The sequence below is a fragment of the Trichosurus vulpecula genome, chromosome 3 (assembly GCF_011100635.1).
Source record: "Trichosurus vulpecula isolate mTriVul1 chromosome 3, mTriVul1.pri, whole genome shotgun sequence".
In the NCBI taxonomy this organism is placed as follows: domain Eukaryota; kingdom Metazoa; phylum Chordata; class Mammalia; order Diprotodontia; family Phalangeridae; genus Trichosurus; species Trichosurus vulpecula.
Window position 1 is genome coordinate 70,605,547 of NC_050575.1, and position 20,320 is coordinate 70,625,866.

The window sequence follows — 20,320 nt, forward strand, 5'->3', positions numbered from 1 at the left end:
GGTCTTGATCACCTTCTTCTCAGTGTTCTCTAGCTTTTCAGTGTCTTTCTTAAAATGTGGTACCCCATATCAGCAAGGCAATAAACACAACATCAACGATAATCATGAATATGCCTATGTAGTTCTGTATCGCAAAATATGAGACACTCTCCATATAGAAGGTAGAAGAAGTAAAACATTTATTCAGACACCAAAGAACCAAATCCCATACCCAATAAGTCCAGCCCATCCAAGAAGCAACCAACTCCCCAAACTAGTAAGCCCACTTTATCATAACAGCAAGGAACTTAAAACACAATATCACAGCATGGAGCCTTGCCATCCCAAAACCATCCACCCCCTTGCTGGAGCCTTCCCACAAATTCACTCACAGCACTGATAGCAAGTCTGCTCTTTCCTTCAGTTCCAACTGCTCTCTCCCCATTTCCTGTGACACACTTTCCTTTTACTCTCAGCAAGCTCCTCCCACCACATGTGACCTAGGCTTCCTGTGATGTAATCAGGCCACATGGCCTATTAATGAATGGGAAAGATCTTCAAATCTAAATTGTTATTACATATCCTTAAGGAACACATTTCTCCAGGTGTGGTCTGTTCAGGGCTGAGTACAATGGGACTATAACCACTCTCATTCTGACATTATTCTTTTCTCAATGTACCCCAAGATCATATCACCCTTGTGAGATGCCATATCTCACTATTGGCTGAGGTTGAGCTTACAATCCACAAAAATTCTCAGTTCTTTTTTATGTGAACTTGGGAATTTTTTTAATGGCACATCCTCATCTGTAAAGTTAGAATAATACTGCTTAGATGTCCTTCTTCACAGAAGTATGTCAAAAACAAGTGAGACAATGTGTGTAAAGTACCTTGAAGACTTTAGAGCACTATGAAAAGGTTTCCTATTATTATCATAAAATAAGATAGTTTTTTAAAATATGTATATATATTTAATCAAAATCTATCCTTCTATGATCTCAACCCAGTGTCCTGGTTTTCCCTCTAGCTAGTGGTGGGACAGCACTATGGAGTAGTAGAAAAAATTCTGGATTAGTGTTGGAAAGGTTCATGAAGGAAGACTAAAAAAACTAAAATAAAGAACTGAAATGTTGCTGACAAAGTTGTGGATTGGTACAACCTTTCTGGTAAGTAATTTGGAATCATGCAAGAAAAATCACTAAAATTGTTCATAATCTTTTCCCAGTAGTTGTGTTACTGGTCATATACCCCCAAGGATGTCAGTAGCAGAAAGAAAGAAATGGATTTTACTTTATGCATTTAAAAAACATTATTCTGAGGAACTATAGGTTACTACCAAAGTTGCCCATGCACACAAAAACCTTAAGACTTCCTAATATTGTGTGTGTGTGTGTGTGTGTATGTAATACAGGGGTGTGTGTGTGTGTGTGTATGTAATACAGGGGTGTGTGTGTGTATGTATGTGTATGGATATATGTACATATGTGCATATATACACACACATATACACATTCCCCTATATTTTATATATATTATTATATATTATATATTGTATGTATATGTTATATATACACCTATGTGTGTATGTGCATTATATATATATACGTGTATACATGTACACACACCTAGGCACAAATATACATATATGTGTCATATGTGTGTATATTTATGTGTATGTCTATGTCTATATAGGCATAGGTATAGAAATAGAGATGATAGAGATAGAAATGATAGAAATTGAGATATAATCATTACCACTTTTGCAATAACAAAAAATGGAAATTAAGTGGATATTCATCTCTCGGGTGAATGGGCCAATAAATTGTGGTCTCTGAATGTGATGACATATTATTCCACTATTAGCAGCTGATGCATATTGAAGTACAAAAAGAATACTAATACAAAATGATTATAGTAATAAAAATGAAAACAACACTACAAGTCAACTGAATGAAGATCAATTGCAACAAACAATTCCCTCGGTGATAGCCCCTAGCTGTACGACCTTGACTAAGTTATTAAACTTTACTGAGCCTCAATTTCCTCCAACGTAAAAATGAAGATGATAGTATTTTCATGAAGAAAGCGTTTCATAAACCATAAAGCACTATGTAAAAACATTTCTTTTAAATGATCTCTGAGGTTCCATCTTCCTTCCTTCCATTCTGAATCTATGATTTAAACATATTCCAATAAATCTGGCTTGCCTTCTCTATTTTCAAAGGTCCCAGTTGCAATGTAATGATAAGGGGCTTTGGTACCTGAAAAGAAATGTGCCTGTCCATGTCTAGTGTCCCTGATGGACAGCCAGAGTCTGCTCACTTCTCTGACCTCACTCTCCATTCAGATCCTATAGTCTTAATAACCTCCTTGCTCTAAAGGTCAAAGCAGGAACAATTAAACCCTGAGCTAGGCCCTCCCTGCCTGTGGTTTCCTAAAACTACTTATACAAATTACGTGCACTGGTATAATGTACTATATGTATTCTGTTGACTGTGGAACAGCTAAGAGAATTTACCACAGGCCTGATAGCTAATCTGTGGTTTGCACTGGCAGAAGAATCTCCTCCCTGAGATATGGCCAATCCTTCATTGTTCTTTTAGAAAGAACCCTGTCTGTACCCGTCAGATCATAATTCCTTTTAGAATTGAAAACCACAGAAGGAGCAAAAGGCAAAGCTTGTGGCTGAGTTGAGAAGCTCGTTTCCTTTGGGACTCCTTTAAAATAGGATCTGAAGTTCTTAGTACGATGATTAAAGACAGAATTGTTCTCAGGACCTCTGGATATGCATTCCTCAAAACCCCCCGACTTTCAGTGACTACCCTACCCAGCTCCATGAGGAAAAAAAAGGAAATGGGAAATCAAATGTAAGTCCAAACTCTTTGTTCCAATAGAAAAAAAAAGGGATTTTATCTCTTACATTTATATGAAGAATGGGCCTTGAGCAGGGATTCTTAATGTGGGGTTCATGCTGTTGTTTTTAACATTTTGATAACTGTATTTCATTCCTTTGTGATCCTATGTATTTTATTTTTTGTATTAAAAAAGCATTATTCTGAGAAGGGATCCATAGGTTTCCCCCAGACCACCAAAGGGGGTTCCATGACACAGAAAAGGCTAAGGCCTCCTCCCCTAAGCCAACAAGATTGATATTTTTAATGAAAAATGGGAAGTCAGTTCCCAAAGGGTTCTGAAATATTGTGAGCAATATTGGAATAAATGTAAAGCCCTACCCAAGTTTACCACCTTGAAGGGAACAACATTTACTTGGATATACAATTCATTTTCAAATGTGGTCGCATCATGGTTAGACTCATTCCTTTCTCTCTACTCATGTAGTTTCATCCTAGTTTAGGCCCTCATCCCCAGGCCCCCAAACTATCCTAAGAGCCTCCTAATTAGTCTCCCCGACTGCAGTCTCTTCTCTTTCCAATCCATTATCTATGTAGCTGCCAAACTGATATTCCTAAAACACAGAAATGACCATATCATTTCCACACTCAAAAATGGCTTCGAATTGTTCTTAAGATAAACTATAAATTCCTCAGCCAGCACAGAAAGCCCTCGCTATCCCAGCCCCCACCTACCATGCCAGCTTTATTTAACAGTATTCCCTTATGCCCATACTCTGTCCCAGGTAAGCTGGCCTACTACTGTTGCCATTACATGACATTCCCTTCTCTCTTGCTTCTGTCCCTTTACTCTAGTGATCTCCTGTGTCTGAAATGCCCTCCCATCTCCTCTCCTTGCCTCATGCAATCCTTCCTTCAAAACTCAGCTGAAGCGCCACCTCATGATCAAAGAATTAGAGTTGGGAGGGACCCTCTCGTTTTACAGTTGAGAAAACTGAGATGAGCAGAAGTTAAGTGACTTGCCCTGGGTCACACAGTTAGGAAATGTCCGAGGCTGAATTTTAACTCAGATCTTTTCTTATTCCAAGACCAGTGTTCTATAGCTACATTATGCAGCCTCTTTCATAAACCCTTTCCCGATTCTCCCAGTTATTAACATTCTTACTCTCAAAAATTATTTTGTGTTTTCTTGTGTTTGTGCTGTAATCTCCCCCTCCCCACTTCCCTGCCCTTTTCTTCTAGTAGCATGTTAGCTCCTCGAAGGAATAGATTATTTCTTTTTTTCCTTTGTATCCCTAACACAATGCCTTGCATAAACAAGCATTCAATAAACACTTCTTCGATTGACCTGTTGGATTTCATTTATAGTAACATGTAATATGTGTATTATGTCAATTTAGATTGTAAACCTTATATGAAAGTAAGTAGTGGTAGTGGTAGCAAACACTTAGAGGTCAGGAATAAGAAAAACATTTTATACCATGCTTTGTACATTGAACACATTTATAGTCATTCAGTAACAGCGAGTACATTGTGCAATGGAAGTTTTCCTTCTTCCAACGAAGGTCTGTGTGGTCATGGAGAAAGAGGGTGGGGGTGGAGGTGGGAAGTGAAGTCCATTTTTCCAGAAACCATTTAGATAATGAAAGTCCACCTGGGCAAGTCTGCTCTTTGTTTCTCTCCTCTTTTCAAAGAACAGGAAGCATAGGCTGTGTTTCTAGGAACTCAGCACACCAGAGGCTAAGAGGTGGGGAGATATTTTTCTTTCCATGGATCATATTTATCCATTTATCTCCTGGTGGGTCTGTGGTGTAAACCAACACTGTAGGAATAGATGGATGGATACAAAATGTGCTCACTTAGTGCTAACCCCACCCATAAATCTGTTTAGCCTCCGCTACTGTTACCTAGGGAACGCTCCAGCGGGGCCTCATTGGCGCAACGGAGAGCCTAGTGGTCTGCAGTCAAAGGTGCCCAGTTTTACTCTCCCTAGATGACCTGCTTACTATGAAAACATTCTTCACCCATGACAGCCACTTCCTTCTCTAAGACAGTCTTAGCACTCAGCAGCAGGGCTCCCGCCATTGCTTCTTAGCTTCCTTAGCGTGGAAGAAACTTTCTGCCTGTGTGGATGAAGAGAAGCAACCTAAATCCAGGGAGCTCCCTACCCCTCAAAAAGGAATAGTTGAACAAGCCAAGCTCCGAGAGAGAGCAGTGGTTTTTACAGAAAGCATGTTGGATCAAAGATCAGGAAACCTGTCTTTCTTGCTTACTTATTAATAAGCTTCATGACCTTGAGAATGCTTTTACCCTTATGTCCGTTCTCTTATCTGCCAGATGGGGACTAGAAGCTGTTCTGCCTTCCTCACAAGTTTCAAAGGAAGATCATGAGATAATTCAATTTAATTCAACAAACTTTTATTATTGGGAGTTAATCAATCCATTAATCTACAAGCATTTATTATGAACCAGGCACTGTACTAAGCACTAGGGATACAAAGAAAGGCAAAAAACATTCCCTCCCCCTGGGGTGCTCACATTTTAATGGGGGGAACCAACATGTAAATAACTAGGTACACGCAAAATATTTAGGATAGATGGAAGATAACCTTAGAAGGTAAAGGTTTCAGCAGATGGAGGGGAGAAGAAACTGGGAAAGGTCTCCTAGAGAAAATTTTATCTGAGTTGAGTCTCGAAAGAAGACAAGAAGTCTAAAAGACAGAGGTGAAGAAAAAGAGCAATTTGCTTCTTGGCTCCCAGTTCATGGTGGTGAAGGGGCAACTTCTTTCGATTGTCCTGAATCCAGGTTCATCCGACACCGGCAGCTACCCCGCAGCGTCCAGGCCAAGCCACCACCTTCGTCGCCACCATCCTGCCCAAGTTTGACCCTAATGAAATTAAAGTTGTGTTTTTAAGGTGCACAGGTGGTGAAGTTGGTGCCACATCAGCTCTGGCCCCCAAAATTGGTCCCTTGGGTTTGTCTCCCAAAAAGATTGGTGATGACATTGCCAAAGCAACTGGTGACTGGAAAGGGCTAAGAATTACAGTGAAACTTACCATTCAGAACAGACAGGCCCAGATTGAGGTTGTGCCTTCTGCCTCAACCTTGATCATCAAAGCCCTAAAGGAACCTCCTCGGGACAGAAAGAAGCAGAAAAATATTAAACACAATGGAAACATCAGTTTTGATGAGATTGTCAACATTACTCAACAGATGAGGCACCGATCTTTGGCAAGAGATCTCTCTGGAACCATTAAAGAGATACTTGGAACAGCCCAGTCTGTGGGCTGCAACATTGATGGCAAACACCCTCATGATGTCATTGATGACATCAATAGTGGTGCTGTGGAATGCCCAGCAAGTTAAAAGCTACAAAAGAAACTATTGCAATAAATTTAACATTTGACAAAAAAAAAAAGAAAGAAAGAAAAAGAGCAATTCCACCATAGGGGACAAAAGCACAGAGATGAAAGATAGAATGGCATGTGTGAGGAACAGCAAGCTAGTCCGTATGTCTAGATTAGACACAAAAATAAAAAGATATTATAAGGGTGAGTGAAACACAGTCCCGGGCTGCATGGAAATTAGCGTTTAGAAATTAGGTTAAGTACACAAATAATGAAAAACAAATAAAGTAGCACTGGCAAATGTCACAGAAGAGATACAAAGCACTCTGGGAATTCAGTATTGAGAGAGAGAGATAGCATAGTGTTTGGGAGGGAAATCTAGCAAGTCTTCATGGAGGAGGTGGCATTTGAGCTGAGCAATAAAGGAGGGTGGGATTTTGAGGAGCAATGAAATTAGGGTGGTCCAGGTAGAGTAAATACAAAATACAAGAGTGGGGAAGCTACTGCAAGAAAGTACAGAGATCATGTCAATAGTCACAGGATGTTAAACCTGGAAGACATCTTAGAGATCGTTTAAAACCAACCATTTTGCAGATGAGGAAACTGAGGCCCAGGGACATGTACAAGGTCATGTAAATGGCAAGTGATAGGGTCAAGACTCAAAACCAACTCTTTTCACTAAACTCACAAACACTGAAAAGTTATGTGATTTATTATCATATCATTATTATTTTTATTATTCCTATTATCTTGTCTTCATCTTAGTTTGATGGACTCCTAGGATATGTTGCTGACCTATTATTCTTTTGTGTTTGATGCTCTATAGATTATTGTGGAGGCATGTAAAATAACTAACTGCTTTTAGGAATTAAGTAAAAGTTTAGGGATGTAAGCTCATCTTCTCTAAGCTCGTTGAAAGCATCTTTGGGACAACTCCAGCAGTGAATATGATCATAAGGATGTTACGTACTTCATCTTGTTCCCATGTGATTTTGATTTTTTTCCACTGGGTCTCTATATTTTAAGAGTTTTTCAATTCATGTAATTTGAAAATTATGAGGATTTTGTATGGTGACATCTATTTTTAAGTATCGTTCTTCATTTTTGGGGTCAGTTTTATCTCTGGGTAATTACAAACAATAACTTTGTGATAATGTTCTGATTCTAGTATAATTTATCTGTTGAATTCATGAGGCTATTTTAAGATCTATATCTGTAATAAGGGGATTTGCTGTCTATTAATTAATAATAATAACTAACAAATCATGTTTGCAGTGTGCCAGGCATTATGGTAAGAACTTTACAAATATTATCTTGTTTGATCCTCACAACAGCCCTGACAGATAGGTGCTATTATTATCCCCATTTTACAGTTCAGGAAACTGAGGCAAACAGAGATTAAGTGACTTGCCCAAGTTCACGCAGCTAGTGTCTGAGGTCAGATTTTAACTCAGGTCTTCCTGACTCCAGGTGTGGCACCCTAACCACTGGGCCACCTAGTTGTCTTACATAAGACAGCGTCACCAGATCTTGTCTTGCTAGATGTTATGTATGTATCAAGTTTTCACACACTGCTCTTCTATGTTACACAGTTTCTACTGCTTCCTTGTATAGTCTGCATTGATGAAAAAGTCTAGGCTTTTTAAAGATAGATAACTTTTCTGTGGTTCCTCATGGCAATAACGTGGTCTTACATTTCTATCAGAAGCTCCTTCAGTTCTACAAACAACTCAACATGATTCGGCCATTTCAATGCTTGTTGACATATTGTTAATTGAGCTCACGTGTCCGTCACCCATGAAGGCCCTTTGATTTTGCTCTTTGATCTTAACAGTTTCACTAGTTGCATTCAAACGTAGAACATTTTTGTTTACATTGGACAAATCCAAAGGCACATATCTATTTCAGCCTTTACTATTGCTCTGTGAGGGATGGCTATTTCAGTTTGTTTTAAACCTGTTTATAGTGTGATCTAAGTACATTTAACAACTCCCTTCTTCCTTGTTTGACAAGGAAGTGTTTATCTTTCTATAGTTGCCTTGAGATGATAGGCCCCCTGTTCTGTTACTTATTGTATGGGTTTTCGTCTGGATGTTTTTTGAATCTATTGTCATCCATTTTCCTGTTTCAAACATGTGGATCAAGACTGGTATTCTTGTTGTTGTTGTTGTCACTGTTCATCTTGTTCTCTTCTTTTCTGATGGAGTTCAGATACAAACAGTACTGGGACAAGTAATAAAACTGCCATTATTCTTTCATATTTAATGATCTGCAGGCTATTTTTTTGCACAGAAAGATAAAATAGCAGTTTTTTATAATTATATAAAAGTATTAGGATGTAAATTCATCTTCTGTAGCTGTAAGCCTACCAGCTTCTTTGAGATAACTCCAGCAGCAGACAAGATAGCAAGTGTGATATGTACCTCAGCCACATTGTTGTTTTGGTTTGGTTTTTTCCTACATGGTTTTAATTTCTTTTTGATTCCATTTTGAAAGCTTTGGGAAGCTTCATTCATGTAGCTTGAAGATTTTGATGATTAGGTGTGGTGATATCTAGTAAAATGTTTTTAAATTTTATGGATCAATGTCAAATCCAGTTGATTGTGGTCAAGTTGGGTTGTTTTGGGAGAGGGAAGATTCTGTGATAATACAGCTATATGGTGCCTATACAGTTTGTTTGCTAAACTCTCAATGATGTTTTGACATCAGCATTTGTAGTATGGGAATTTGGTGTCTCCATTTGTAAAAGATAGTGAGTTTTTGATGTGTAATTTTCACCACCAACATGTGCCTTGCTAGGTATTTGACAGGTGCTAAATTTTTATAACCTGAAATACTATGTTGCATAGCATCTGCCATTTTCTTGCATAATCTGCATTAACTAATTAATTAATTAAGCTCATTAATTCTGAGCTCTTTAAGGATAACCTATCTGTAATATCTGGTGGCAATTACCTGGTCCTGAATGACCATCATAAACTCCTTCATTTACATAAACAAATTTGTATGATTTGCTCAACATTTCTTTGCTGACATAACTATGTGAGCGTTGCCCCAGGAAGGCCTTTCGATTCCACTCTTGGATCTTAGATGTTTTATAGGCTCCATCAGGAGGTAAATTCCTTTCAGTTATATTTGACAAATCCAATGGCATGTACCTCTCATCAGCCTTTACTACTACTCCGTGAAGCCATGTCTCCTTATGCCAAATGTATTTCTATAGATATTTGACCTACTATTTAATTATATGCTCTGAGATCATCTATCAATCTTCTTCCTCCTTTTCGGCAAGGAAATATTAATCTCTACAGCTGGCTTAGATTGTTTCATTAATATTGTATGTGTTTTTGTTAGGATACTTTCCAGATCTACTATGGCCCAATTTATAAGTCAAAAAGCATACATTAAGACTGATATTGCATAATTGTTAATTGCTCTAATCATGTTCTTTCCATTGAGTTTTGATTATAGGCTATTAGGCCTTGATTCAGCTTAAATGTATTCAGCCACAGCTTTCTGCTTGAAAATTTTATGCTCAATTTGTCTTGACTTGAAGAGATCAAGGTATGTATTATTGTCGCCTTTCTCAATTGGTTCAATTTGACCTCTAGAAATGAACAAAAGAACAATTTAAAGAACTCTGGGAAGATTTGCAGGAAATGATGTGGAGTAAAGTGGGCAAAACTAGGAGAATAACAACATTTTTAAAAAAATTTATTTTGTTTTCATTAACAAGTTAGCATTCATTTTCTCTTCCTCCTACCTCCTCCTTCCCATTGAAAAAAAAGAGAAGAAAGGTAAAACAAATCCATATAACAAATACGCATCGTCATGCAAAACAAATCATCACATTAGCCATGTTTTGTTTCATTTTGTTTAATGTCTCATTCTGCATCTTGAGCCTATTACCTATCTGTCAGGAAATGGGCAGTATGTTTTGTTATCAATCATTTGGAATCATAATTGGTCACTGAACATTAACAATGTTATAAAGAAAAACAACTTTGAAAGACTTAAATACTCCAATCAATGAAATAAACAACCACAATTCCAAAGATCCAATGATAACACAGGCTACTCACCTTCTAATGGAGAGATGATGAGTTCAAGATGCAGAATAAGACATACATTTGTAGAGACAAGCAACCTAGGAATTTGTTTTGTATCTACACATATTTGTTACAACAGTTTTTCTTTTTTTCTTTTTTTTTTCAAGTGTGGGATGTGAGAGACAAATGGAGGAAGTAGTAAAAGGGTAGCAAAAAAAAAAGAACAAAAAGAAAATAAAATCATTGAAGCATTTTTAAATACACATAAGAGAACAGAAAGAAGGCTAGAAAGAACAATAGATATGCAGGAAAGTTCTGAAAGTTTCATGTTGAATTGATTAATTTTTTTAAAGCAAGCCATACATAATAAGCTTTCACATACTATTTTTCTGTTCTGCTGTATAGAGATGCCCATTTTATTTGGTGTTCATTAAGTTCTGAATTAACAAAATTAATTCTTAAAAATTCAATTTAACCTCTGGGTTCACATATGAAGTGTTAGATCTTTATCTGTACGTTAAGAATTTTACACTATCATTTTACAATACACTTATCATATTTGTAATTTTAAATGGATTAACTACTGGCAGCTGTGTAGAGATGTATTTCCTCATGAAAATATTGATTCCTTAGTAAGGAAAAAAAAGGAATAGGGACTCACAATGGAAGTGAGGAAAAGAAATCCCCTTCAAGAGAGTTCTTCAAGTAGTCAACAAAAACAAGCACCAGAAGTAACTACAGCCTCTCCATTGGAGCCAATTCCTTTTCGCTTAGCAGCAGTCATACCAATCTTTTAAGGGATGCCTTCAACCCTACTAACAAACTCATCAAATGGTCGTTCCATCAGTTTCTAGGGTCTTGTGGCTATCTTGTTTTACTCTCTCACACATTGTACCTCTTCTCCCAGTCTCTTGCAAATTCCTCCCATCTAATCTAATTAATCTGGATTCATGACTCAGACAAGTATTAGACTATATGACCACTAAGATTAGATGACTAGATAAACTATGACCTCTTAAGCCAATGATTCCATGAAAGATTTTGTGATCTTCTAGGAATGAGAGGCAATATAAACTAGTGAAAAGTTTAAATCACAGAATTTTTTTGAAAGACTACAGTTTATAGTTTAAAGGCCACTGGAAAATGATAAGTCAAAAGATAGGTAGCAGGATCTAGCTCAATTGAGCCAGGATCAAAAGGAACCTTCAAATAGCTCAACCTTGCCATCACACAATTTACCTCAGCAGTTGCCAATCTACCATAACATATAGTTCCCAACAAATGTCACCATAATTCTGACTTCAATGCCAAATCGTCACTACATGCATGGTGTAATGGATAGAGAGCTGGCCTCAAAGCCAAGAAGACAGGTTCTTAAGTCATTACTCTGATGTACACTAAACATGTGATCTTGAGCAAGACATTTAACTTTTGTGCTCCAACCAGCTCTCTAATACCATAAATTGAAGAGAAGGTAGAGGGTGTGTCCTCACCAGAGAGTTCCCTACACCAGTGAAATCACAAATGAAGTCTGGGTCCCTATCCCTGTGTACCAGGCTCTGAGGAAGACGTAGCCCTTGCTCTCAGAGAGTTTACAGGCAGTCCCAGCTGCAGTAGTGAGGAAAGCAGGCTTCTTAAAAATTCTGATCCAAATACTGACTGATTGTTTGTCCTTCTGGGGAGGGGAACAGGCAGTTCAGGCCTCTGAAAATTTATTGGATCATCCTAAGATTGCTTCTAGTTCCAAGATACTATGCTTCTAAGTACATACAGTCACTTGAACACATTGTTGGCAAGTAAAGGTCTCTGGGGTCTTCTTTATTGCAAATGATTTATTAATAGCATCCCAATTTCCAAACTGCAGTTGTTGCTTCTGGAGTACTCAGTTCAACAGACATTTTTTATGCACCTACTTCACTGTGTAGAGCATTCTGATAAAATACGGCAGTGTTTATTCTTTCTAATAACTTAAATATGCTCACTCTTTTTGTAGTGGCAAAGAACTGGAAATTGAGGGGATGCCCATCACTTGGGGAATGGCTGAACAAGTTGTGGTATATGAATGTAATGGAATACTATTGTGCTATAAGAAATAATGAGTAGGCAGATTTCAGAAAAACCTGTAAAGACTTACATGAACTGATGCTGAGTTAAGTGAGCAGAACCAGAAGAACATTGTACACAGTAACAGCAACATTGTGCGATGATCAACTATGATAGAATTAGCTCTTCTCAGCAACACAATTCTGGAAAACTCATGATGGAAAATGCTATCCACATCCAGAGAAAGAACTATTAAGTCTGAATGCAGATCAAAGCATACTATTTTCACTTTTTTGTTTGTTTTTTTGTTTTTTCTTTCTCATGTTTTTCCCCTTTTGTTCTGATTCTTCTTTCACAACATGACTAATGTGAAATATGTTTAACATGACTGTATATGTATAACCTATATCAGATTGCTTGTGTCTTGGCAAAGGGGGAAGGGAAGTGAGGGAAGGAAAAAAATTTGGAACTCAAAAATCTTACAAAAATGAATGTTGAAAACTATCTTTTCTTGCAATTGGAAAAAAAATAAAATACCATTAAGTGAAAAATAATAACTTAAATACGCTCTCATGCTTTCTTATTTACATGATTAGTTAGCTTAGGGAACCCTATTTCCTTTTTTTTTAATTTTTATTTAATATATTTAGTTTTCAGCATTGATTTTCACAAGAGTTTGAACTACAAATTTTCTCCCTATTTCTACCCTCCCCCCACTCCAAGATGACGGATATTCTGGTTGCCCTGTTCCCCAGTCAGCCCTCCCCTCTGTCACCCCACTCCCCTCCCATCCCCTTTTCCCTTCCTTTCTTGTAGGGCAAGATAAATTTCTATACCCTATTGCCTGTGTATCTTATTTTCTAGTTGCATGCAAAAACTTTTTTTTGTTTTTGAACATCTGTTTCTAAAACTTTGAGTTCCAAATTCTCTCCCCTCTTCCCTTCCCACCCACCCTCCCTAAGAAGTCAAGCAATTCAACATAGGCCACATGTGTATCTTTATGTAAAACCCTTCCACAATACTCATGTTGTGAAAGACTAACTATATTTTGCTCCTTCCTAACCTATCCCCCTTTATTGGATTTTCTCCCTTCACCCTGTCCGTTTTTGAAAGTGTTTGTTTTTGATTACCTCCTCCCCCATCTGCCCTTCCTTCTATCATCCCCCTTTTTTTATCTTCTTCCTCCTTCTTTCCTGTGGGGTAAGATACCCAATTGAGTGTGTATGGTATTCCCTCCTCAGGTCAAATCTGATGAGAGCAAGATTCACTCATTCCCCCTCACCTGCCTTCTCTTCTCTTCCTACAGAACTGCTTTTTCTTGCCACTTTTATGCGAGATAATTTAACCCATTCTATCTCTCCCTTTCTCCCTCTCTCAATATATTCCTCTCTCATCCCTTAATTTGATTTTATTTCCTTTAGATATCATCCCTTCATCTTCAACTCACCCTGTGCCCTCTCTCTCTCTCTCTCTCTCTCTCTCTCTCTCTCTCTCTCTCTCTCTCTCTCTCCCCCATATGTATGTGTGTATATATATATATATATACATATACACACACATACATATACACACAAATACATATGTACATAAACATATATGTATATATATATATATGCACATTCCCTTCAGCTACCCTAATACTGAGGTCTCATGAATCATACACATCATCTTTCCATGTAGGAATGTAAACAAAACAGTTCATCTTTAGTAAGTCCCTTGCAATTTCTTTTTCTTGTTCTTTTTCTTGATTACCTTTTCATGCTTCTCTTAATTCTTGTGTTTGAACATCAAATTTTCTATTCAGCTCTGGTCTTTTCACTGAGAAAGCTTGAAAGTCCTCTATTTTATTGAAAGTCCATATTTTGCCTTGGAGCATGATACTCAGTTTTGCTGGGTAGGTGATTCTTGGTTTTAATCCTAGCTCCATTGACCTCCAGAATATCGCATTCCAAGCCCTTCGATCTCTTAATGTAGAAGCTGCTAGATCTTGGATTATTCTGATTGTGTTTCCACAATACTCAAATTGTTTCTTTTTGGCTGCTTACAGTATTTTCTCCTTGATCTGGGAGCTCTGGAATTTGGCAACAATATTCCTAGGAGATTTCTTTTTGGGATCTATTTGAGGAGGCGATCGGTGAATTCTTTCAATTTCTATTTTACACTCTGGCTCTAGAATATCAGGGCAGTTCTCCTTGATAATTTCTTGAAAGATGATATCTAGGCTCTTTTTTTGATCATGGCTTTCAGGTAGTCCAATAATTTTTAAATTCTCTCTCCTGGATCTATTTTCCAGGTCAGTGGTTTTTCCAATGAGATATTTCACATTGTCTTCCATTTTTCATTCCTTTGGATCTGTTTTATAATATCTTGATTTCTCATAAAGTCGCTAGCTTCCACTTGCTCCAATCTCATTTTTAAGGTAGTATTTTCTTCAGTGGTCTTTTGGACCTCCTTTTCCACTTGGCTAATTCTGCCTTTCAAGGCATTCTTCTCTTCATTGGCTTTTTGGAGCTCTTTTGCCATTTGAGTTAGTCTATTTTTTAAGGTGTTATTTTCTTCAGTATTTTTTGGGTCTCCTTTAGCAAGTCATTGACTTGTTTTTCGTGGTTTTCCCATATCACTCTCATTTCTTTTCCCAATGTTTCCTCTACTTCTCTAACTTGCTTTTCCAAATCCTTTTGGAGCTCTTCCATGGACTGAGACCAGTTCATGCTTTTCTTGGGGGCTTTTGTTGTAGGCTCTTTGATTTTGTTGACTTCTTCTGGCTGTATGTTTTGGTCTTGTCACCAAAGAAAGATTCCAAAGTCTGAGACTGAATCTGGGTGCGTTTTCACTGCCTGGCCCTGTTCCCAGCCTACTTACTTGACCCTTGAGTTTTTCAGCGGGGTATGACTGCTTGTAGAGTAAAGAGTTCTATGTTCCAAGCTTGGGGGGATGCGCCAGCTCTGCCACACCAGCACTCCTCCTTCCCCAAGAACCCCCAACCTGGACTGGACTTAGATCTTCAGCAGGCTCTGCACTCCTGCTCTGATCTGCCACTTAATTCCTCCCACCAGGTGGGCCTGGGGCTGGAAGCAACTGCAGCTGTAGTTCTGTAGCTGCCCCACCTCCGCTGCCCCCAGGGCAGTGGCCAAACCGTGAACTCCTTCTTTCACTCTGTCCCCAGCAGCTTTTCCCACTAACCTTCTCTGTTTTCTTTGGTGTTTGTGGGTTGAGAAGTCTGGTAACTGCTGCAGCTCACTGATTCAGGGTGCTAGGGCACACTCCACCCGGCTCCTGGTCTGTTTGGTCCATGCCACCCATGCTGGGCTCTGCTCCCTCCACTCCCAGCTCTGTGTGGGATAGACCTTACCCAGAGACCATCCAGGCTGTCCTGGGCTAGAGCCCTGCTTCCCTCTGCTATTTTGTGGGTTCTGCAGTTCTAGAATTGGTTCAGAGTCATTTTTATAGGTTTTTGGAGGGACTTGGAGGGGAGCTCATGCTAGTCCCTGCTTTCCAGCTGCCATCTAGGGAACCCTATTTTCACAGACACAGCTAAGGTAAATACCAGTTCCACTCCTGTCTGATGGATTACAAAGTCCCAATTGCTTAAGCCTGAATTCCTAGGAATTCCTATTAGGCTCTCAGAAATTCAAGCCAATAATTTTCTTGTGCTTTGAACACTCAATAAATGTTGCAGTGGGTGAGTGAGTGAATGAGTGATCAATGTGGACTGTAGTTTGGTTTTGTTTTGTTTTTTTATCAAAATGGATGCTGGGAAAAAAATTGAGTACATATAAAACTATTCATAACCTTTGACTCAGTGATTCTATCACTATGTGCCCGAAGGTATTATTAAGAGTTGGAGGAGGGCAAAGCGGGAGGTAGTACAAAATATTCTTATGAGCTTTTTTCATAATACCAAAACCTGGAAACATGTACTTCTTACAATTAATAAATTACTAAACAAATGGCATACCAATGGAATGGAATGTTATTGAGCCATAAGGAATAACAAATATGAAGTATTCAGAGAAACAAGGGGAAACTTATATTAAGTGATGCAGGGTAAAGGAAGAAGCAAAACAACTCTACATAACTGGATCTGACTATTAAAAAATAGCAGCAATAACAGTAACAAAATCCAAAGGAAAATAATTCACAGGGAAAAAAAGATCCAAAGGAGATATAAAATCAACAGGACATTTTGGCTATTTTTGTTAAAGTTAATATATGTGTTTTCTTTGTTATCATTGTTCAGTCCTTCAGTCATGTCCAACTCTATGCAACCCCATGGACTTTTGTCCATGGGGTTTTCTTGGCAAAGATACTGGAGTGGTTTGCCATTTTTTTCTCCTGTATGTCCCCATTTTATAGGTGAGGAACTGAGGCAAATAAGGTTTAAGTAACTTGCCCAGGATCACACAGCTAATAAGTTATCTGAGGCTGGATTTGAACTCAGATCTACCTGACTCCAAGTCTAGTGTGTTCTGTCCACAGCATCACCTAGATGCCCACATGTATTTTCTTAACAAAACATAATTTGGAGTTTCAAGTACGATCGTTTTATTTTCTTTACTTTGATGGCTACTAGATTTAGAATTTTTTAAAGTTTTTGAAGGAAAAAGTTAAATGTAGCTTTCTTTTATTCATTATTATGATTATCCTTACCATCACCAACAAATCATGTAAGTGTCCTTACAGGGAACAGAGTTCTAAGCTACATAGTAAAAAATATCTCTGCCCTCAAACAGCATAGAACTTAGCTTTATCCCCTTGTTGTCTTTAAAAGTTCTTGTTAAAATATAAACTGATTCTTGGGTAGTTACAATTTATTAAGCTATTATTCCTCATTATTAGGAAATAGTTCATTAGATTTGTTTCTAGAACATGGAAGACCTTGTGGGAATAGCATACCAGACAGGTAAGGTTTGATGCAGAAATAAAGGTCAGAAAAAGTCACAAACTAGGACAAAGGAGACTGTAGTCCAAAGAGTGCTAGAACGGAACTCAGGTGATCTGGGTTCACATCATAGCTTTCATACTTAAAAAAAATTATCAAAAAACTCTGCTTTGGCATATCATACAGATCCCCACTGTACTTTCAAATGTATCTCCTATAATCTACAATCCCTGAAAATAGTTACGTGAAATAACAAAGAGGGCGTGGTTTTGACTGGCAATAAATTTTCTCTTTAGTCTTTTTCCATTTGAGAAAAGAAAGAAGGTAAATATATTTTATGTGAGTATTAACTTTTTACCTATTTTGTGGCTATTTAGAGCCATCTTCACTTTCCTGGTATATTGTGTATATTATTCTTTTGGTTCTGCTCTGTTCATGCATCTTCTCTTCATACAAAGCATGATCATATATGTTCAAATTCTTCACACTCTTCATATATTCTTTTTGGTGCAGTATTTTCCATTACATTCATATACCTGTGTTGGTAAGCAAAATGGGCTCCTTAGCACTTAGTTCAACAAGTGCCCTTGAAGAGTTTGGCTTTTGTTTGCTTTGAGTAATTCAGTGTATTTCATTGAGTCTTACTAAGTGCTAAGCCCCAGGCCCAAATCCCTATTAGGTGTAAAACCTATGTGGGTGTGGATTGGCAACTAAGGTGGGGCCCAAGGTGGGGCTAACTCCAGGGAGGGCCTAGTTTACATGTCTGGGACAGCAGAGGCTTTTAGACCACGTGGGTTTAAGTCACCTCTTTGTGACGATTCTAGGTCACATGGGTGAATCGCATGTGTGACTCACCCCTGATGCTGAAAAAGATATAAAACCAGGGGTTGGCCTCCTCTTCCTTGGAGCTCCTACCTACAGCAGTGGTGGCACATGACTCTGGGCCAGCCCTTGTTCTGAGCTCCCGGGCTGAACCTAGATGTTGGTAACTATGAATTGTATTGGGTCTGTCTGTTGATGTTTGTAATTTGTTTGTAATTTGTCCTGAAGTTCAGTGTGCTGGTCTCTTCCCCTGAACTAAGTGAATGATATTTGTGTGCTGAATTAAAGTAAGCTCATCAACCCCTTCACCTTGCTTTCCTTAGTTAAGCAGATCAAAAGAACCTGTGCTGTTGGCAGCTTTCTGGGTGCTGGCTGTGGATGGGTCTTACACCCCCTAAGAAGCTGCTAGCCAGATTGTTGAAACAATACCACAATTTGTCCAGCCATTCCCCAGTCAGGTACACAGTTTGTTTCCAATTTCTTACTAATTACAAATAATGCTGCTATGACTGTTTTCATAAGCCAAGTGCTTTCTCGATCTTTGGAGATAAATTCAATAGTATGATCATTGAGAAGCTGTTACTTTTCCTCTTCCCAATTGAATATAAACTCCTTGAGAAGAGAAGAAAAGTTGAATCCTCCACTAGTTAGGAACAGTGTTCCTTTTTCTTCCCTATTTCATTCTACCCAAACCCCACCCCATCCACATTGAGTTTCCCATGTTCTAACATCTTGGCAAGGGCACTAGGTGGCACAATGGAAAGAGTGCTGGGCCTGAAGTCAGGAAGACTCATCTTCCTCAGTTCAAATCTGGCCTCAGACACTTACTAGTTGTGTGACTCTGGGAGAGCCTCTTAACCCTATTTGTCTCAGTTACCTTATCTGTAAAATAAGCTGGAAAAGGAAATGACAAACGACTCCAGTATCTTTGCCAAGAAAACCCCAAATGGGGTCACAAAGCATCAAGACAATACTGAAATGATGGATCAACACCACCATTTCTTGGCCTATTTGATAAGTATGGGGTGATCCCCCAGAGTTGCTTGAATTTGCATTTCTCTTACTATTAGTGACTCTGAGCCTGTTAAAAATAGTTGTTGGCAATTTTGCTTTTCTTCATTTGAGAATTACTTGTTTCTATCCTTTGATCACTTATCTACTGAGGAATTCTTGGTTTCATCCTTACCAGCTATGCAAAGACCACACCTGGAACCCAGTGTGTGCTCTCTGGAAGCTGGAAGCTGGAAGCAAGTAAAAGAAGGATCTCCCTTCCACCAACATTTCACCAACTCGCTCTTTGCAGCTCTCGCCGACCATGGGGATCTCCCGGGACAACTGGCACAAGTGCCGCAAAGGGGCGGGGGGGGGGGAGGGGTGGCAGGCAAGTGCCATCCCTACCACAAGAAGCGCAAGTATGAGCTGGGCCGGCCGCGGGACAACACCAACATCGGGCCCCACGGTATCCGCAACATGCGAGTCCGAGGAGGCAACAAAAAGCACCGGGCGCTGAGGCTGGACGTGGGCAACTTCTCCTGGGGCTCCGAGTGCTGTACCTGGAAAACAAGGATCATTGATGTGGTCTACAATGCATCCAACAATGAGCTGGTCAGGACCACGACGCTGGTGAAGCATTGCATCGTGCTCATCGATAGTACTCCATAACGCCAGTAGGATGAGTCCCACTATGTGCTGCCCTTGGGGTGGAAGAAGGGAGCGAAGCTGACTCCTGAGGGGGAAGAAATTTTAAATAAAAAGCGGCCAAAGAAGATCCAGAAGAAATACGAGGAGCAGAAGAATGCCAAGATCAGCCCACTTCTGGAGGAACAGTTCCAGCAAGGCAAAGTCCTTGCCTGCATCACCAGTGAGGCAGAGCAGCCAGCTACGTGCTCGAGGGCAAAGAGCTTGAGTTCTACCTGAGAAAAATCAAAGCCAGAAAGGGCAAATAAACTCTAACTTGGACACTTTCCAATGGACTAAATCCCCAAATCGTTTAAAAAAAAAGATTTCACCAACTCCACATAAGCATAAAGCAAATTCAAATAAGCTTCAGCCCCACATTAAAATTGTATATCACAACCTCTCTGAATCTCAGTTTCTCCCATATGTAAAAAATGGAGATAATAATACTTGCATTTCAACACTTTATCAAACCCGAAGGATTATGTAATTGTTAATTTGGAAAACGTGTAGAAAATACAGGCAGTGCAATGAAGACCTAATTAGTGCAAGGGTATTGTTGCAAGGAGAGAAGAAAGTACACAAAAGGCAATAGAAAAGCACCACAATACATTGTTGCATTGCTAGTGGAGTTGTGAGATGATTCAGCCATTTTGGACAGTAATTTG

At 38.9% G+C, this 20,320-nt stretch overlaps 1 protein-coding gene and 1 pseudogene across 1 annotated transcript; both read left to right on the plus strand.

Moving 5' to 3' along the window:
- Positions 1-1,106: 1,106 nt before the first annotated feature.
- On the plus strand, positions 1,107-6,198 carry LOC118842093 (60S ribosomal protein L12-like). Its single transcript, XM_036749740.1, has 2 exons — positions 1,107-1,145; positions 5,638-6,198. The coding sequence occupies exons 1-2, from the start codon at positions 1,107-1,109 to the stop codon at positions 6,196-6,198; spliced, it is 600 nt and encodes a 199-aa protein (XP_036605635.1).
- A 13,092-nt stretch (positions 6,199-19,290) lies between these two features.
- Positions 19,291-19,921, plus strand: LOC118844292 (annotated as a pseudogene).
- Positions 19,922-20,320: the final 399 nt, after the last annotated feature.